The sequence below is a fragment of the Tympanuchus pallidicinctus genome, unplaced genomic scaffold (genome assembly GCF_026119805.1).
Source record: "Tympanuchus pallidicinctus isolate F22 unplaced genomic scaffold, pur_lepc_1.0 scaffold40, whole genome shotgun sequence".
Classification (NCBI taxonomy): Eukaryota; Metazoa; Chordata; class Aves; order Galliformes; family Phasianidae; genus Tympanuchus; species Tympanuchus pallidicinctus.
The window spans coordinates 88369-107776 of NW_026294759.1; the positions used below are offsets into that span (position 1 = coordinate 88369).

The following is a 19408-nucleotide window of genomic DNA, read 5'->3' on the forward strand; positions in this document are numbered from 1 at the left end:
AGAGAGACAGTCTTGATGCTGCTCAGCAATAGCCAAAACATTAGTACTGTATCAAAGCTATTCTACATAAAAGAGGAAAGCATGGCAGTATATGGACAGGTGTGGGGAAAGTTAACTCCATCCCAGTCACATCCAGTACAGTAATATGTTCCACATAGCTCCTAATGCTGCTTTCTGAACATGCTGATAGATTTTTAGAGAGTGATAGGGATTTTTAGATATTTCAGACTTTCTCAGGCCTGCCTCATTTATAGAGCCAGATACGTCACCTTACAATTAAGAATCTATTCTTCTTCAATCCTGCCTTTCACGTCAGCAACACAGGGCTAAAAACCCCTTCATTGTGGGGAACTATTTAGTTACGACAACTTGCCTCTCACAAGGCTGTGGTCACTTGCTAGAAAAGTGTGACCCTAAGGGAGAAAAGCTGGCTCTTAACTGTTGTGTGTCAATGTTATTTTGAGCACGTTTGGAGTCAGTCACTTCAGTCAACGCCAGTATTTTCCAGTGACTTTGTGCTGCAACAACAAAGAAAAAGCCATTAAGGAAAATTTTCAAGACAGAGCAAATAAGAGCTCAGAATAGAAAAAATCCATTTTCTTAGATTTCTCTTATGATAACCCAGGTGTCTTTGGTGCTACTGCCTCTTAGCTAGTTACAATATCACTACACTAGGCATTGAGAGAAATACCCTCTTTTAATGATGTACCTTAACAAACAACACTCTGTATTCTTCTAGGTTTGCTCTGTCCCATCCCAGACTCCTCAGCCTACTGTCGTTCCAAAGCCAGTTCAGTCTGTCGTACATGTCCCATTGCAACCAGGCTGTCCAGGCCGAGGCAAAATGGCAAAGCTCCTCAGTCCAGAAGAGATGACATCCAGAGATTATTACTTTGATTCCTATGCGCACTTTGGAATTCATGAGGTAATATTTATTTTTTATCTCAGTAATTATTTTAGAAAAACAAAAAAAACCCACAAAGTTGTCTGTGATTTATCATTTATCCCTTCCCACTTCCTAATGATTGTTGTTTCTCAGCTTTTCTTCAAAACGGTGAATGAACTGGTCAGGTGCCACTTCTCCAGAGATCCATACTCAACCGTCTGTCCCACTCGAATCCTTAAACAAGATCTCCACAGAGCTTCTATTAGCTATTTGTACAATGGTGATCTTATCTGAGCACATTAATTTAGTATGTTTACGAGGACTGGAAACTAACCTGATCACAAATGGAAACTACCTCATTGTTAACATAGGTCTTTTGTTCTCTTGAGTATTTGATTACAGATAATGGCAGGAAAGTTACTTAACTGACATACGAAGCCAAGTGATTTTTTTTACTCCTGACGTGTTATTTGAATGTGCAGGTTGCATTAATAGGAACATATAGCCCAATAGCATCTAGAAAATTCACGTTTACAAGCAAAAAGTTGTCTGTGGATGAAGTCTAAAGAAATCACTAATAAATTACATGACTCAAGAGGAAGGAAACTTAAAGACTAGCCTGTAAAAAGCTACAATATAACATACAGTAGCATTTTTCACAATCACATAACTATTTCCACTACTCTAGTAATTAAAGCACAAGAGGCAACAGGCAGTCCTGTTACCAACAAACTTAATTGGTAAAAATCATCACTGTGAGGTTAGTCAAATGCTGGTTGTGGAGTGTCCATCCTTAGGCATTTTCAAAAATTGACTGAATGAGGCTCTGAGAAATCTGTTCTAGGTTATTCAGCCTCAAGCAGACAAATAAACTAGAGGACTTCTAGAGGTCTCTTTTAATTTCTAGTTAAGAGATGATGTTAGTTGAGAGGGGTATGGATAATAAATAAGATGATGTCACGCGGGATTTATTGAATTATTGTTCATTCAACCAGGATGATAGTACTGATTGGTTATTTTATTCAATTAGGAGAAATCTGTGGATTGGTTGCCCTTGCTCTTCCAGAAGATTCCAATTTTGTTCAGGAATACTGCACTGCTGAGAAATTCCTGAAGTACTTTGAAGATAACTTTTTCTCACAAGTATTTAGTGAACCAGCCAGGAAAGGTGTCCTCCTAGACTCACTGTTTGTGAACAGAGAAGACCTTTAGATAGAGAATACAATACAGTTCAGTCAAATGCAACAACAAAACGATTGAGTCTAAAATTTTTGGTGAAATGACAAAAATGATGAGCAGAGTTGTTACTCTGGATTTTAAGAGAGAAAACTTCAAAATACTCAGGGAGTGAGTGAGTAGAGTTCTGTGGGAATTTGCTTTTGATGGCTTAGGGTGAGCTGATCCCTTTCTAAGGACAACCTTTTAAAAACGGGGGAGCAGGCAATCACAGTGTGCTATAAGTCAAGTCAATGAGGCTTAAGATCAGTTTTGTTGAAGAGAGAACTCCTCAAGCCAAAAACGAACGTCTCTAAGCAAAATAAGGCCACACATGAAGATTACAGAGCTGCAGTTCACATTTGCTGGAAGAGTACAGGAAAGGCCAAAGCTCAGCCAGAGTTAAAACTAACCGGCAATGTTTCAGATAATAAAAAAGTATGTTAATAGTAAGAGGAGCTCAAAAGAAAATATTGGATTATTACTGGATGAAGCTGGTCACCTGAAAAATGGTGATAATGAAAAGGCAGAAAATGTCTTTCTTTGCCTCAGTCTTTAGTATTAATGATAGGCCTTGTCCTGTGATATGGTGGATCATGACTGTGGAAGCAGCAACTTTCTGTTCCGGAACACCAAAACTGTAAGGAACTTATTTTATCAGTGGATTGTTCTTAAACTTATCATGCCTGTTGGGATTCATCCCAGAGTACTGTTGTTCCAGTCTATTCATTCTAATTCAAATCTGGTCCTATGAATGAACGGGTGAACAAAGGAGTAGAAACAGAGCTCCAAAAACAGAACACTATTTCCAAGCTCTACTGTAGACTAGCTTCACCTTTTTCTGCAAGGCTCGTGCCTTCTTATAATGTTTTATGGAATTATTCTCTTGTGCTCAAGGAGAAAGTTGAGGTTCTAGGCTGTTCACAACATAGGAAAAAGTTTGTTTTTCTTTATTGCTTCTGTCTACACTCATATCACTGCTGTGATCAGATTAAGTTCTGTTTGCCATTTGTAAGAGTGATACAATATTTATAGAAATAAAATTGTATGAAAGACATCATGCTTATTCTTAATAATTCACTCCTAAGTTGATTGCCTTTTAAAATAGCTTTGATGCACGCACTCCGAAGTACTTGGAAAACTCTTCAGGTTGCTAATAATTCTTAAATTACAATAAGGTAATTAATTCAGCAGCAATGTTGAATATAAATAAGCACTTAAATAATAACATTATGCTTTCTTTTCACCACAGGAAATGTTAAAGGATGAAGTGCGTACATTAACTTACAGAAACTCAATGTATCACAATAAGCATGTTTTTAAAGATAAGATTGTCCTTGATGTTGGAAGTGGCACAGGAATCCTCTCCATGTTTGCTGCAAAGGCAGGAGCCAAGAAGGTATATGGGGTAAGAATACTTTCCCTCATATTCATAGTTTGTTTGCAAATTATGCCTGAGAGAGAAACAAGCAAAATGGATTTGCACTGATTTCTATTTCTTGCTTGTCTTGGTTTGTAATTCTCCCTTTCAAGCTTTGAATTACAGAGTCTTCAGTGGAGGTCTGAAGTTTTCTAGGACTTACAGTAGTATACGCTTTTAAAATCAAGAAATAGTGCTTGCTATTTTTGTGTACATTGGGGGAAGGGAGGGAAAGTGAATCTTCAATTATCTGCTACATACCCATATTTCCAAGACAATTCACTGCCAGACAATTCAACCAGTGAAAAAAAAATAAAATACTTTTCACAGGTTTCTTTTGGTTTCCTTCGAATTTCTTTCGAGTTCAAGCATTTATAAAGCTCACTGAAGTGTCAGCTCAACCACAGACTGTTCAGCACTAGAGCTGAGAAGCCAGGAAAACTTAGCACTCAAAGGAACTTAGCTTTAATATTCTTGTCACAAGAGCTATGTCACCATGAACTTGTCACCTATCAAGCTACAGAGTTGTATTTGTGCTGGAAAAGCAGACATTTCAGAACCATGGAAGTGGAAATCACTTTCAAATTCAAATTTAACTCTATGGTCCTTTTAGCAAAGATTTCCACTGGAAACTGTGAGTGTTCCTATTAAAAGCAAATGTTTGACAGGAATTATTACACAGAACTGAGTTGTTACTGTTCCTTCTCTAAAGTTAGATTTGATTTTTCAGTGTGTTATGGGCACTGTTGACAAATGCAGAGTGTTGGTTCTCTGGCTACCGTGATACCGAAATCATTATTTTTATCCCCTTTTCCCGTCTTCAGGTTCGAATTCATCCATAGTCCTATCTGTTTCTTCTTGTTCCCTCTAAACCACTGTTGGATGTTCTTTGCTACTCAGCCAAACTGCTAAAATCATTTCAGGGTCTCCAGGATGTGCAAATCATAGAGTCATCGCTTCAGAAATATTTAGTTTTGGAATTCTCTTATCCAACCTCCTGCTCAAAGCAGAGTTAAATATGAAGCTGTATCAAGTTGCTCAAGTCCTTGTGCAGCTTAGTTTCAAGAACATCTATGGATGGAGACTCTAAATTCTCTCTCAGCACTTACTCTATTGCTACAGTTAGGGGAAATTTCCCTTGCCACAGGTCATAACTGCTGCCTTTTGTTCTGTCAATGTTCAGTTCTGAAAAATGTTTGACATTTTTTTCTCAGCAAGTCCTTTTTAGATAGTTGAAGATAACTATTGGATGACCCCTCAGGTTTGCCTTCTATAGAAGAAACAGAACTTGTCTCCTCAGCTGTTCTTTCTTCATGTGCTCCAAAACTCTAGCCATCATGGAAGATAACAAAGATATCACAGTAGATCCCAACTAGGGAGCTGCTGGAAGATGTATAAACATATGATGGGAAGGCCTGTTTATGCTTGTCAGTGGGAAGTGGATGGAAAAATATATTCAATTATCCCTTGAAAACCTTGTCTTATCCATTGCATTTAGTCATATAAAATTCAGACCAATTTCAAATCAATTTCATTGAACATTCACACAAACGACATTGTATAGTTAATGAGTTAAACTGACACGTAATATCAAGACACATGGTAGACATTATCTGATTTATATTAAAAAAAAGCAGTGGTGAGGATCCAGCCCAGGGAGCAAATAGAAATATGGGGATATTTCCTTTGTATATTATGGATATATATATATATGTGAGTTTGCACAGCCATGAGCCATATATATATATGGCTCATGGCTGTGCAAACTCATGGCTAGTTTGACCTGCAGCTCAAACTAAGGGATAAGAGGGAAATGTACAGAAAATGGAAGCAGGGTTGTGTAGTCTGAGAGGAATACAGGGCTGTTGTCCATGTGTGTAGAGATAGGATTAGGAATGCCAAGGCGCAGATGGAGCTGAACTTGGCAGTGGATGTAAAAGATAACAAGAAGGCGTTCTAAAGGTACACAGGTAGGAAGAGACAGGCCAAGGAGAGCATCCCCCCTCTGATGAAAGGTAACAGGGAGCTGGCTTCCTCAGACATAGCAAAAGCTGAGGTACTCAATGAGTGCTCTGCTTCAGTCTTCATGGGTGATCAGGTTTCCCATGTTTGCCAGGACCATGAGCCTCTAGGTGAGGGTGTGGGGAGTGGTTTCTATCCCACTGTAACAGTGGAACAAGTCCAAGCCCTCCTCCTTGTGAAATTGAACGTGTATAAGTCCATGGGGCTGGATGATATCCATCTAGGGTTCTGAAAGTGATGGCTGATGTGGTTGCTAAGTAACTCTTCATCATATTTGAAAAATCATGGCTATCCAGACGAAGTCCAGATTAAGTCCCCGGAAAAAGGGAAACATTACTCCCATTTTTAAGAAAGGGAGAAAGAAAGACACAGGGAAATACAGGCCGGTTAACCTCATCTCTGTGCCTGGGAAGATCATGGAGCAGATCCTCTTAGAAGCTATGTTAAGGCACGTACAAGATAAAGGGGTGATTTGAGAGAGCCAGCATGGCTTCACCAAGGGCAGATCTTGCCTGACCAATCTGGTGGCCTTCTATGATGGAGTGATGGCTTTGGTGGAGGGGGGAAAGGCGATGGATGTCATCTACCTGGATTTCTACAAAACTTATGACAGGGTCCCTCACTACATCCTTCTCTCTAAACTGGAGAGGTATGGATTTAAAGGATGGACTGTTTAATGGATTAGGCTGGCTGGACACAGCCAAAGGGTTGCGATCAATGGTTCTGAGTCAGGATGGAGGCCGGTTACAAGCGATGTCCCTCAAGGGTCGGACTTGGGTCCAGTGCTTTCAACATCTTAATCAATTACATAGATGATGGCATTGAGTGCACTGTCAGCAAGTTTGCAGATGACACCAAGCTGAGTGGTGTGGTTGATACACTGGAGGGAAGGGAAGACATCCAGAGGGACCTGGACAGGCTGGAGAAGTGGGTCCATGAAAACATAATGAGGTTCAATAAGGCCAAGTGCAGAGTGCTGCACTTGGGTTGGGGCAACCCCAGGTATTTATACAAATCGGGGGAAGATCTCCTTGAGAGCAGCCCTGTGAAGAAGGACTTGGGGATACTGGTGGATGAGAAGCTGGACATGAGCCAGCAGAGTGCGCTTGCAGCCCGGAAGGCCAATTATGTTCTGGGCTGCATTAAAAAAAAGGGTGGCCAAAAAAAAAGGGAGAGGGAGGTGGTTGTCCCCCTCTATTCAGCTCCTGTGAGCCCCACCTGGAGTACTGTGTCAAGGCCTGGGGGCCACCAGTACAGGGAGGACGTGGAGCTCTTAGAGTGGGTCCAGAGGAGGGCCACTAAGAGGATCAGAGGGCTGGAGCACCTCTCCTATGAGGAAAGATTGAGGGAACTGGGCTTGTTTAGCTTGGAAAAAAAAAGGGTGTGGGGAGACCTCATTGCAGCCTTCCAGTACTTGAAGGGAGCACACAAACAGGAAGGGGAAGGGCTGCTTATAAGAATGGATAGTGATAAGACAAGGGTGAATGGTATTAAACTGAGACAGGGGAGGTTTAGGTTAGCTACTAGGAGGAAGTTTTTTTACACAGGGGGTGGTGATGCACTGGAACAGGTTGCCCAAGAAGGTTGTGGATGCCTCATCCCTGGAGGCATTCAAGGCCAGGCTGGATGTGTCTCTGGGCAGCCTGGTCTAGAGGTTGGTGACCCTGCACATAGCATGGGGGTTGAAACTAGGTGATCACTGTGGTCCTTTTCAACCCAGGCCATTCTGTGAATAATATTTACAATGACAGTAGTGACTGTATAAAAAAATAAAAAATATCTCGTAAGAGGAGATACAGCATTAAGATGATGTCTGAGAAGCATAATGAAAGTATGAGTGAATATACATGCAACAAACTAAACACAGCTGTAGAAATTGAGGTTTTATTTATTGGAACACACAGCTTTCACGAAATCCAAGTGCTTTATAAAATTGGACAAACTTAAGCAGATTACTGAATGGAAAGAGAATAGGGGAAAAGTCTGGCAAAGAATCTAGTTTCCTCTTTCTTCACCTACACAATTAAGCATATTCTTGTTCTGTGTTTCCTTTTTTTTTTTTTTTTTTTTGTTTTTTTTTTTTAATTTTTTTTTTAAAAAACTTGTAGTCGCTCATAAAACAGAATTTTTGATTGTATTGACCTTTTTTCTCTAGAAAGTTTGGAAAGCCAAACCCAAGTTTGTTTGTTTGTTTTTTTCCTTAAGAATCATCCAAAACAAGTAAAAAAATGAAACTGAAAACACCAGATGGGAACGCAGACAGATGGGAATGCAGACAGAAAAACTGAATAAATAAAAGTGGTTGTAGGTACGGACAAGACTTCTAATCGTAAGGCTATGTAAAAGGAAAGTGACGGCTCCCTCTGAGGGTGTCTGGCCAGAGACCTTTCCCTATACAACAGGGGATAAAAAGAAAAAGAAGCAGTAATAGAGACCAAGTGTAACCACAAACAAACCTGATCAGTAGGTTTGACTCACAACACCTGATTCATAGTGAAAGTAGTATTGTGCACTGACACAGGCTTAAATCCTCGCAGTTGGAAGAAGGCAAGCTGGTTTCCAACTCTGAGGTGACAGATTGGAACGACAAACAAGACAAGGGATACTGGACCTACCAGCAGCTTTTACCCTCGGCAGGAGGGTAGGATCAAATATACCCAGCACCTGGGCCTGTTTAACAGCTTGTTTTTGCTTGCTGGAAGGACTCTCATTCTGTTTTTTTTTCCCACCAATCTCATATTTGGCCTTTCTTTGAGAGTCAGTATAAAGTCACAGAATCACACAGAATCACAGAATGGCCAGGGTTGGAAGGGACCTCAAACATCATGAATCTCCAACCCCCCCTGCCACATGCAGGGCCACCAACCTCCCCATTTAATACCAGACCAGGCTGCCCAGGGCCCCATTCAACCTGGCCTTTACCACCTCTAGGGATGGGACATCAACAACCTCTCTGGGCAGCCTGTTCCAGCACCTCACCATTCTCTCTGTAAAGAACTTGCCCCTGACATCCAACCTAAATCTTCCCTCCCTCAACTTCAAACCATTTCCCCTTGTTCTGCTGTTATTTACCCTTTCAAAGAGTTGATTCCCCTCCTGTTTGTAGGCTCTGTTTAGGTATTGAAAGGCTGCAATGAGGTCTCCTCACAACCTTCTTCTTTTCTCCAGGCTGAACAAGCCCAGCTCCCTCAGACTGTCTTCACAGGGGAGATGCTCCAGTCCCCTGATCATCTTCATGGCTCTCCTTTGGACCCTCTCCAACAGCTCCCTGTCTTTCTTGTACTGGGGGCTCCAGATCTGGACACAGTACTCCAGATGGGGCCTCACAAGAGCAGAGTAGAGGGGGACAATTACCTCTCTGTCCCTGCTGGCCACCCCTCTTCTGACAGAGCCCAGGATGCCATTTGCTTTCCGAGCTGCAAGGGCACACTGCTGGCTCATGTTAAGCTTTTTCTCCCAGACACAGAGGTGAGACTCACCGGCCTGTAGTTCCCCGTGTCCTCCTTGCTCCCCTTCTTGTAAATGGGAGTGACGTGACCCTTCCTCCAGTCATCCGGGACCTCACCTGACAGCCACGACTTTTCAAATATGATGGAGAGCGGCTTGGCAACCACCTCAGCCAGCTCCTTCAGAACCCTGGGATGCATGCAGTCCGGTCCCATAGGCTTGTACACATTCAGTCTCATGAGGCAGTCTCAGACCTGCTCTGTCCTCACAGTGGGGGAGGATTTACTGCCCCGGTCTCCACCTATGGTTTATGGATGCAGGGTCAGGGACATGAGAAGTACTGGAATTCTGGCCGCCAGTGAAGACTGAGGCAGAGAACTCAATCAGTACCTCAGCCTTCTCTTCGTCCACTGAAGCCTTTTACATTTACCTCCTTTTACATTTACCAAAGGAGGTACACTCGCTTTGACCTGTCTCTTCTGGCCAATGTACCTATAGAAAGTCTTCCTACTGTTTTCCATGTCCCTTGCCAAGTTCAGTTCTGCCTGCACCTTGGCTTTCCTGATCCCACGTCTGCAAATCCGGACGGCATCCCTGTATTTTTCCCAGGTGACACGCCCATGTTTCCAGAGCTTGTATGCACCTTCTTCGCCCTCAGCATGCCAGCAGGTCCTTGCCGAGCCACGCCGGCTTCCTATCTCCTCTGTCCACTTTCTTATTCAGAGGGACGGAGAGCTCTTGTGCTCTCAGGAAGGCATCCTTGAAGAGTAGACAGCTCTCCTCAACATCTTTGTTTTTAAAGACAGCATCCCAGGGGATCTTGGCCAACAGCCCATTGAACAGCTTAAAGTTCGCCCTACCAAAGTTCAGGGTCCTGACACCAGTCTTTGCCAGGTCCACATCCATCGAGATCACAAACTCAACCAGGGCGTGGTCACTGCAGCCCAGGCTGCCTCCAACCTTACCACCCGCAATGAATTCCTCTGCATTGGTGAGCAGCAGGTCCAGCAACGCTTCACCTCTGGTCGGTCTGTCCAATACCTGGACCAGAAAGTTATCATCAATGCATTCCAGGAGCCTCCTGGACCTCCTGCAGCTCACCGTGTGGTCTTTCCAAGAGATATCCGGATGGTTGAAGTCCCCCATCAGAACAAGAGCCCACGAGCACAAAGCCCCCTGCACTGGAAGCAAGAAAGCCTCCTCAACAGTCTCCCCTTGATCAGGTGACCTGTAGTATATACTGCTATCACCAGCTGACCTTTGTTAGACCCATCCCTAATTCTAACTCACAGGCTCTCCACCTGTTCCTGACCATTTCTCAGAGGAAGCTCCTCACAGTCTATCCACTCTCTGACATAGAGGGCAACTCCCCCACCCTTCCTACCTTGCCAATCCCTTCTAAAGAGCCGATATCCCTCATTAGTGGTATTCTAGGTATGGGAGTCATCCCACCATGTTTCCGTGATAGCAACAAGGTCATAACTTTCCAAGCGCATCACAGTTTCCAACTTGTGCTGTTTATTTCCCAGGCTGTGTGCGTTGCTTTCCATCTCACCGCCTTTAAGAGGATGTAGGATCCCCTAGAACAGCAGCATCCCCGGCATCCCCTTTATACTCCAGGGTATAAAGGAATGACAGTCTCCCAATACACCCAAAAACTCTAGCAGCTGCTTTTGGTGTGGTAGGGACTGGGAACACATGATCCCTGTCTATTATTGCACTGGGCTGTACTTTGATCCTTCCCAATCAAACTACACCCAGGAATTTCACAAACAGGCCTGGTCCCTGCACCTTCTGTGGGTTTATAGCCCACCTTTTCTCTTGTAGATAGGTAGTCAGCAAATCTTACTGCCTTTCATAATGCCTCCAGTGAGTCAGAAATCAGCATGAGATCATCAGTATAGTGGTACAGTTTGATGTTATTAGGATTATTCTAATTGGCGAGGTCATGTACCACTAGGTTATGACAATATGTAGGTGAATGTACGTGACCTGAAAGGATGGCAGGACCTGAAAGGTCACTGCCTGCCTCCCCACGTGGATGCAAGCTGATCTTACAATTCTTCATGGATGGGAATACTAAGGAATTCATTTGCCAAATATAGGACACAATCATAGGTTTCTATCTTCCTACTGAATGTGTTCATGAGAGATGCGGTATTGGGTATGGCTGCATGCACAAGTGGTGTGACCTTACTGAATTCTCTGTAATCCACTGTCATTCTCCATGTCATGCTGTCATGCTGTATGACTTCCATATCAGCCATATAGAGGAATTACGTAGGCTATGTGCAAGTCTTGATACACACTTTTTCTAGTTCTTCTTCTAGTTCTTGCACCATTCTTGAGATTTCCTCTTGCTGTCCCAGGAGTCTACTCTTTTTTGTATTAGTAATCCAGCACAGCTCTGGCAGGCAGATAGGCTCATGTTTCACATGGCCTCTTAATATCTCCTGTACCACCTGGATACTAATACATCTCTCTCTCAGTCTGAACTCTTCCACAGTCAGTGGAGAGTCAGATCCCATAATATGTGTATGCCCATTATTTATTCTAGGACTGGAGAAATAGATACCTTATACTCCCAGGACGGGAGACACCCAACTCGTAAACTTCAACCATGTCTGGGTTACAGGGATGGTCTGCCCCCAAACCCACCAATCACTCCATCTCCCTGAAATTTAGTCAGATCACCATAAATAATTGAGGTTTCTGTGCCTGTGTCCACTAATGCCACCACTCTTTGTATATTTTTCTGGGACCAAAAGACAGCCAATTCTACATAGGGCATCTGGTCCTGTCTGGGTGCCCTAGTTGCAGGGGGGCTGACCTTCCCCACCATGCAAGTAGTTGCACAATCACCAATTTTTTTTTCTCATGTGGCTTGGGCATAATCACCCAAGTCATTTCAGGAGGCCTTTTCCTTTTTTTTAGGAACTATAAAATCTTCTAGGTTCCATGCTCCCATTAAAACATCTTCAATAATTCTTACCCTACTTTTCTGGGGGTGTTTCGAAATTTTTTATTTTCCTCCAGCTGCTTCCATAGCTGGAGGAGAACATGATTGAGCTGGTGATCAATTTTTGCAAATTAAACTCCATCCTGGATTAAATCATTGAACTGTCTGTTTTGAGGTTATTCGCATGAGTCCCAGTCGTGATGTCTATTGTGCAGGCCTCCTAGTTTTAGCTATGCGTAAGACCTCAGACCCTTCCAACATCCCAATATTGTGTCTGGCCCTCAGGCACTGTTTCCCTCTGATTGGCTACTAACTGGGCGGCCTGTTGGACAGTGGCCTCTGAGGCCACCAGGGGACTTAGTATAGACACTAGTGTGCCATACCAGTATGGCAGGTGTTTGTTGTAAGATGAGATCTCTTATCCCTATTGAAAACTAGGTCTGGACTTTCAAACACATCCTCACAGATTGCCTCTTCCATACCTAATACTCCTGCGTAAGTTTGGAGTTCTTCCACTGAAGTCTATAAACTGTATTTATGGGAATGAAATTTTTATTTGGCCATGAGATTCTACACATTAACCACTGGATTTTCCTGATTGTGCTGGACTGCAGCATAAATCCTTTGCCTGAGGGCAGGGGGAGTAGTGATGAACACCAGCTTTGAAATTTCTGGCCTGCTCACTGTGACGCTTTCCACCCCTATATCCCACAGCCTAAGCAGCCATTCTGGCACACTCATTTGGTTTTTGTCTAAAATGTTCTAGCAGATCCCTTCAGCTCAGCAGCCATGCACAGGCATGCCATCATATTTAAGATGGTGTGGGCAGGGGGCCATTCCTCAGGTGGAAAACCCACCAGTCTGTCCTGGACTTCCTTTGTTTTTTGGGTTATGATTGGTCTTATCTCTAGAAGATTTGGGAGCCCATATCCTCTGTTTGAGCTTTTGTCTTATTAGTTTTCTTTTTAGATTCAGCCAGGTTCCAAAGATCTGGGGCCTTTACCTCCTCTTACTTCTAGAGGGGAAATGACAGTTGAAGATGGGGCAGTTCCCCCCGTCAGAAGTGTAGTTTTGTTTTCCAGTTGTTTGCTACTAGCTTTAAAAAACTTGTTTTCCTCTTTTAGTTCTTCCACAGAGGAATGATATGTGCTAGTAGTCGGAGACATGTCACAGTGAATGTCTCTGTTGTTAGAGAAAGTTTGATCTAATTTATTCAACAACTCTGCCACCTTAGAAGGAGATTTGATATTGTCACTTATAGGTCCCCATTCTTAAATAATCTGAGCAGCACTCAGGGAAACTCGCGAATCCCAGGAGTTCCTTCTTTGGGATATTATGGGTCCCGGTGTCCAGCCAACATGTTATTCCTTTAAGATAATCCATCCTAAGTATGTACACAGCTGTCTCTTCTGCCTGGCTTGCTAAGAGCAATGTGATAGAAAGCGTAACAAAATGGCAAGGTAGTAAGGTCTTAAGTTACAGGGAGTGGGGATCTGGTTAGATATAACAGCAGAAGACACAGAAATATAGGAAAATAATCTGCTTACTTTCAGAGGGCCTGAAGGTACGCAGGGATCTCTGTTGCTAACCTTTAAATGAGGTCTGGGAAGGAAGGGATGGAGCCTCGCTCCACCTGTTCTAGTCACTCAGGTCCATTGCATGTTCTCTTGGGTTGCCCCTGCCCTCTTACCATGTGCTCAATCACTGTTTCCAGCCACGACTTAGCATTTCCACTACATTGGTCATAGGAAAAGTAGATACGGATGATTTATAAATAATCTTATTTCAATGACTTCTGTGTAAAATTCCTTTATTCTTTTTTAATAGCATGCATTGGGATAGAATTTAACAATTAAAAGCAGTTGTTTTGGAAACAGACCCTATTTCCATGGTTTGAATTTTAACATTACTCACAAAGCTATTTTATTTTAAAATGTATGAGGAAATGTACCATCATTCCCTTCACGAGATGTTTCTGAATGAAGGGTGATATCTGAGGTAGTGAAAATAAATTATACATTATGATTATATATTAAGTAAACTTGTAGTTAGGATCTCTTTTTTTCTACATTTTAACAATTTTAGAAACAGTCTTTTCTGTGTGAGCCAGTTTAACTTATGCACAGACTTCAGTTTAAATATTAAGATAGAATTGTTCAAGATATTGAACACACAGGTTTGATTTACTCTTCAACAGTCACTGAATGTTCTGCACAGGCTCTGCTGATTTCAGTAGATTTTGTATATATTCATGCATCTGATAACAGTAACGTCTAATTACCCTTCCTCTTTTCTTCTTTTTTTCTAGATTGAATGTTCAAGTATATCTGACTACTCTGAAAAAATTATCAAGGCCAACCACTTGGACAACAGTAAGGCATATTACAAAATATTTTTTTTTTCAGGAGAAATAAAAGTGCTTTTTAATTTTCCTAGTTAATTTATATTGTGCGGTCTGTATGTAAATTATAATTTTGCATTATTCAGTTGTATAATCACAAAATTAAAACAAGTGCTCATTGTAGAGACTAGAGCAACTCCTCACAAGGGGAATTACTTCTACCCTTACTTCCAGGCTCATAGACAACAGAAGTGATAGATGGCAGTTTTATTTAGCAAAGCAGTAAGAAGGTCACATAGTAGAGCTGAACAAGCAACAAAATTCCTCTTTCAAATGAATTCTGCCATTTCAGTTCTACCAATCAAAATATTTAATTGCCAGAATAGCAGTATCACTGAGAACTTTTCTCTCTGAACAGAAACTGTAAAATTTCCAAGAATGTGGAAATACTTCAATTTAAATATATATACATATATATATATATATAAACATCTCCCCAACCTATCAAAAACTAAACAAATAATCAAAAAAATCCAGCTAGTTCTAGTCCTTGTTTTCAGTCCTCCAAATCACAGCACAAAATATCTCTTTTTGTAACCTGAAGAAATCAGGCTTTTTTAACTGAGGCCGTGAAACAGTTTTTTAAAGGTGCTCTTTTTAGACAGGTTGAATTTGCTGCAGAGCGACACTGATCACATTAGTTGGATTGTAACATTTTCCTTTTCTCTTAGCTGTGCCTGTTCTGGTGTTGTGCAAGCACAAATTCAGGACTAGTTTTCTGCCTTAATTTTTATTGCTGTCACTGGCAGCATCTAAACAATGGTAGATGTTTGTGAAGAGAGTTTCTCATACATATATGTTTGTTCAAATAAAGCTGGGAAAGAAAAAAAAAATGCAGCAAAAATAATCAGAAAGAACAGTAACATGGATTATAATAGGCAGCCAGTGTATTTGGCTGCTACTTCACAAAAAGAAGGAAGTAAAGCACCAGAAAATGCTCTCCTCCACTAGATGGAGAAGGCATCGAAGCAATGTCAACAACACAGCTTGCTTAGCCCACACCCTTAGTGCAGAGCAGATGGGTTCCTAGAAAGACATTTTACAATGTTTCACTAGCTAGTGAAACTAGTGAAACTAGTTTCACACTAGCCTACCATAAATTCATTTGTATTTGTTCGGATTTCCAACACCAGAAATTGCATGTTAAGGGACACTATAACAGAGTAACTTGTTAGTTTCAGAATTTAACAGTGAGAGTTTTAAATTCAGATAGAATTCAGATAGAATTGTCAATATCTAGAAAGAATTGGCCTTTATATACACATGAACATATATGTTCATAAAACAATCCTGTTTTGCTTAATTTCCACAGTAATTGTGCATATATTAAAATAATCAGTTTTGGGAAAAAAAAAAAAAAAAAAAAAAAAAACCAAAGTTTCTTGATGCTTGGACCAAGAGGCTAGGGTGCGTCCATTATGAAAACCAGTGGAATGTTAGAAAATCTAACCTACAGTACAGTTGACTTTTCAGATCTCCTCCACACTTTTGTCTTTGACTTAAGACTATTTAAGAATACTTAAGAATTTTAAGACTTATTTCTGAAGACCAACATAGACTTCCTTCATGTGAAAAGCATAAGTGAATAATGTTTCAGTTTACAGACAGATACACCTGAGATCTGGTAATAGATGCAGACCTAATATCATTAGTGACTCTGTAGTTCTCCCTTATGAATAATTTGGCTTGATTCTCTGTGGTCTGGATGTCTACATCCCAAGAATCATTGTATTTGTTAGTCAGACTGAAACTACTATTAAAAAAAAAAAAGAATCTCTCTTTGCTGAAGTTACTCCTTCTATATAGTTCAAAGTTGTAAGGCTGCATGATAATGAGGAACATCTAAGGTCATCTCTACTGAAGGGAAGAAGTCCCCCATCTCTTTTCCTTTCCTTCCTACTCTTTATTTCTGGATTACCTTGTTCTAGCACTGTCATCTAGTAGGCCCACTGTCAGATTCATTTCACTACCTGGTGAGTTCGAATGGCTCCAAGAAGGATCCAGTGTGATCCAGAGGTTAGTCTTCTCCATACTTTTTCCAGGGAGAAATTCTCATTTAAATAGGAAAAAATCCTAGAAAAATGAGACTGCTCTGCTGTGGCAGGAGACTGGCTGATTTACAGTTTACACTGACATACATTTAATTTAATGTGAGCAGGTACTGAGTCAAAGGATCTTATTGCTTATGGCAATTTTTCCTGATGTACTGATGTACTGATGTAATACAGCTGGGGACAGCACAGTTTGTTCTCAGATGGTGCCTAACGATGTTTCATCAAAGTAAAGGGAGGTGGGAGGAACTATTCATGCTTTGGCTGTTTTTTGTATAAACATATGGCTTCAAAGTCTGCAGATGTGTCACACTGGCAGCTGTTAACAGCCCTAATATTCATGCCAAAATAGTGGAGGCAGTGAACGTTCTCAGGAAAAAAAAGTGAACTAAAGAGAATTCAATTCATGGCAGGAGCATATAAACACAAAGAGTCTGTAACATATTAACCAATTAACTATTGACCTGCAAAAACTGCAAAAGGAAGGAGTTTAACAAATGAAAATGAGGAGGAAACTGTATTCTCATCCAGGCTGGGTCCTCTAACTAGTTGACACTTTATGTTATCTGTTTGAATGAGAACTTGCAAACTTCATAGAAGGCCAATCTGTTTTTGCTTATTGTGAAAATATAGTAGCCATATCTGGTTAGAGTATGACTAATACTGCATGTATTTTGGAAGAATAGAACCTCATTTTTCCTGGGCTAAGTTCTAAAATTGCTGAACAGCTTACCTAGTTACAGCTAAATAAAGGTACTTTACTTCTCCCCACACTAAATGTTGACCACTTTCAACAAGAAAGCTTACCACCAATAACAATTGCCGGATACTAAGAGTTATACAGTTATGCAGTCCATTATTATATGAAAGTAAAATTTTCCCTAGTCTTCCAGAATTTAAAGCGCATCTGTTGCCTTCTCAAGGTAACAAACTTACAAAACACAAAACCACTAGACTTTGCCCCCTGCAACAAAGAATAGCAGACAAACCCAAGCTAAAAAATATTTTTCTAAAGAATTTAGCCTGTGTTAGAAAATAGAAGATACATGAAAAACATTCAAGAATGATTGGAGAATAGTGTGATGATCCCAACAGGAAATTGTTTGTTACAACTGGATATGGACTAGTACTTAATTTTTAGTATTTACTTAACAAATATTTTTTCATGACAGAACTGTGTTGGTACAACTTTCCTTGTTCGCATACAGTCAGGCTGGATTTGACTTTCTCAACTGAGTCAACTTCCCATGATTCACACGCTGTCTCAGTTTTCTCACTGTAAAGTCAGAATAGTACTTGAAAAGCAGATGAGAATTACATTTTAGCTCCATTAATCTCTAATATCTCAATAATGAGATCAGATGTGTAATTCTACAAGAACGTTTAAATATTTTAAGTGGATTATTTGCACTACTTTGTTAATAATCTAGAAAACGAAATTTATTAGGGCATGAAAAACGAGATCATGCAAGTAAACAGAGTAAGATCTTTCTTCTTTTTGTTTTTATATATGTGCTCTATTAGTGTGGCGGTGTTTTTTTCCATTTATGCTAAAAGTGATGCTTACTGAAGAAAACTTTAAAATAACGTAAAGGTTATCTGAGTCCTGTGAGATCATTCCTAATCTGCAGGCGGTCAAGAAGAGAATGATATTGAAAAAGTCAACCTGACTTTCACTAGCAAGGAAGTCAGGTGTTTTATTACGTGAAACGTATTTCTTTGGATTCTTTTTTTCAGTAATCACAATATTTAAAGGTAAAGTGGAAGAAGTTGAATTACCTGTGGATAAAGTAGACATCATTATCAGCGAGTGGATGGGTTATTGTCTTTTCTATGAGTCAATGTTAAACACAGTCATCTTCGCACGAGATAAATGGCTGGTAGGTGCCCTGCATTTTATGCTCCTCTCTGAAACAGTCAACACTTCTTTTCAGACTACAAGCCTTCCTTCTCCTACTGTTCTCATAACAAAAGACAGTTACATCTCCAATACAATTTTGTAGGCTTTAATGGAAAAGAAAAGAAAACAAAACAAAAACCAAAAATTCTCAGTAAAGGAGATTTGGTTTTGATTGACTGCCGCTGAAATTCATATAGGCATTCTATAATAGCATTGCTACAGGATGCAAGATTTGCTGAGATTAAAGCTGATGTGACAATCTGAAGTAAAACAGAAAAGGCATGCAAGAGATGCTTGTCTGTTTTTTGTTTATGTGCAGTTCAAAATGTGATGTCTTTGTCAGGTGAATAGATTACGAGATCCATTTCCCCACAATTCATCAACAGAAACCAGGAGGGCTAATGTTTCCAGACCGAGCTGCTTTGTACGTGGTAGCAATTGAAGACAGACAATACAAGGACTTCAAAATTCACTGTGAGTACATGCCTAAGGATAACCATTTTCTCCTGTTATTTACCTAAAATATTTGACTTACATTTGCCTTCTGTAATCTCCTTACCAACAACATTTTGCAAAAGCCAAGAATTCATACTAGCCAGGCAGAATTCCAATACAAACAAAAACAAAAATTCTAGTCTGATGAAAAATTAAGTAAATTTTCAATAATTTAAAGTCTGCAAAGGACATACACATGAATGATACAATGTTTACAGCTTTATTAATAGCTCTAAATCTATTTTAAAATGTGTATTTTAGGAGATTTAGTTTCATTGTTGATTTTGTAAATATCCCACATTAAAATTTTAAAAAATTAAATATCCCTTCATTAAAATTAGAATCACAGAATGGTCTGAGTTTGAAGGAACCTTAAATATCATCTAGTTTGAACTCCCTGCCATGCTAAGCGATGCTTACTCTACATCACACTGCTTAAAAACTCATCCAACTTAGCCTTTAACACTTCCAGGAAAGAGGCACCTATAAGTACAATTTCTCTGGGCAACATCTTTCAGTGCCTCATCACAGTCACAGTAAGGAATTTCCTCTTAACATCTAAGATGAATCTGCCCCCTTTTATTTAAAATCATAAAGCACTTCGTAGTGAAC

The 19408-nt window shown here is 40.5% G+C and overlaps 1 protein-coding gene across 5 annotated transcripts in view; it reads left to right on the forward strand.

The window, feature by feature from the left end:
- The first annotated feature begins 719 nt into the window (after positions 1 to 719).
- The window catches only part of PRMT8 (protein arginine methyltransferase 8), a 47212-nt gene continuing 28523 nt past the window's right edge, over positions 720 to 19408 (forward strand). For all 5 annotated transcript variants that reach the window (XM_052701694.1, XM_052701695.1, XM_052701697.1 and 2 more), the window contains exons 1-5: positions 720 to 925; positions 3354 to 3509; positions 14258 to 14321; positions 18139 to 18281; positions 18688 to 18775. In XM_052701694.1, the coding sequence (XP_052557654.1) occupies positions 845 to 925; positions 3354 to 3509; positions 14258 to 14321; positions 18139 to 18281; positions 18688 to 18775 (532 nt within the window). In that variant the 5' untranslated portion in view covers positions 720 to 844. The remainder of the gene's footprint in view (positions 926 to 3353; positions 3510 to 14257; positions 14322 to 18138; positions 18282 to 18687; positions 18776 to 19408) is intronic.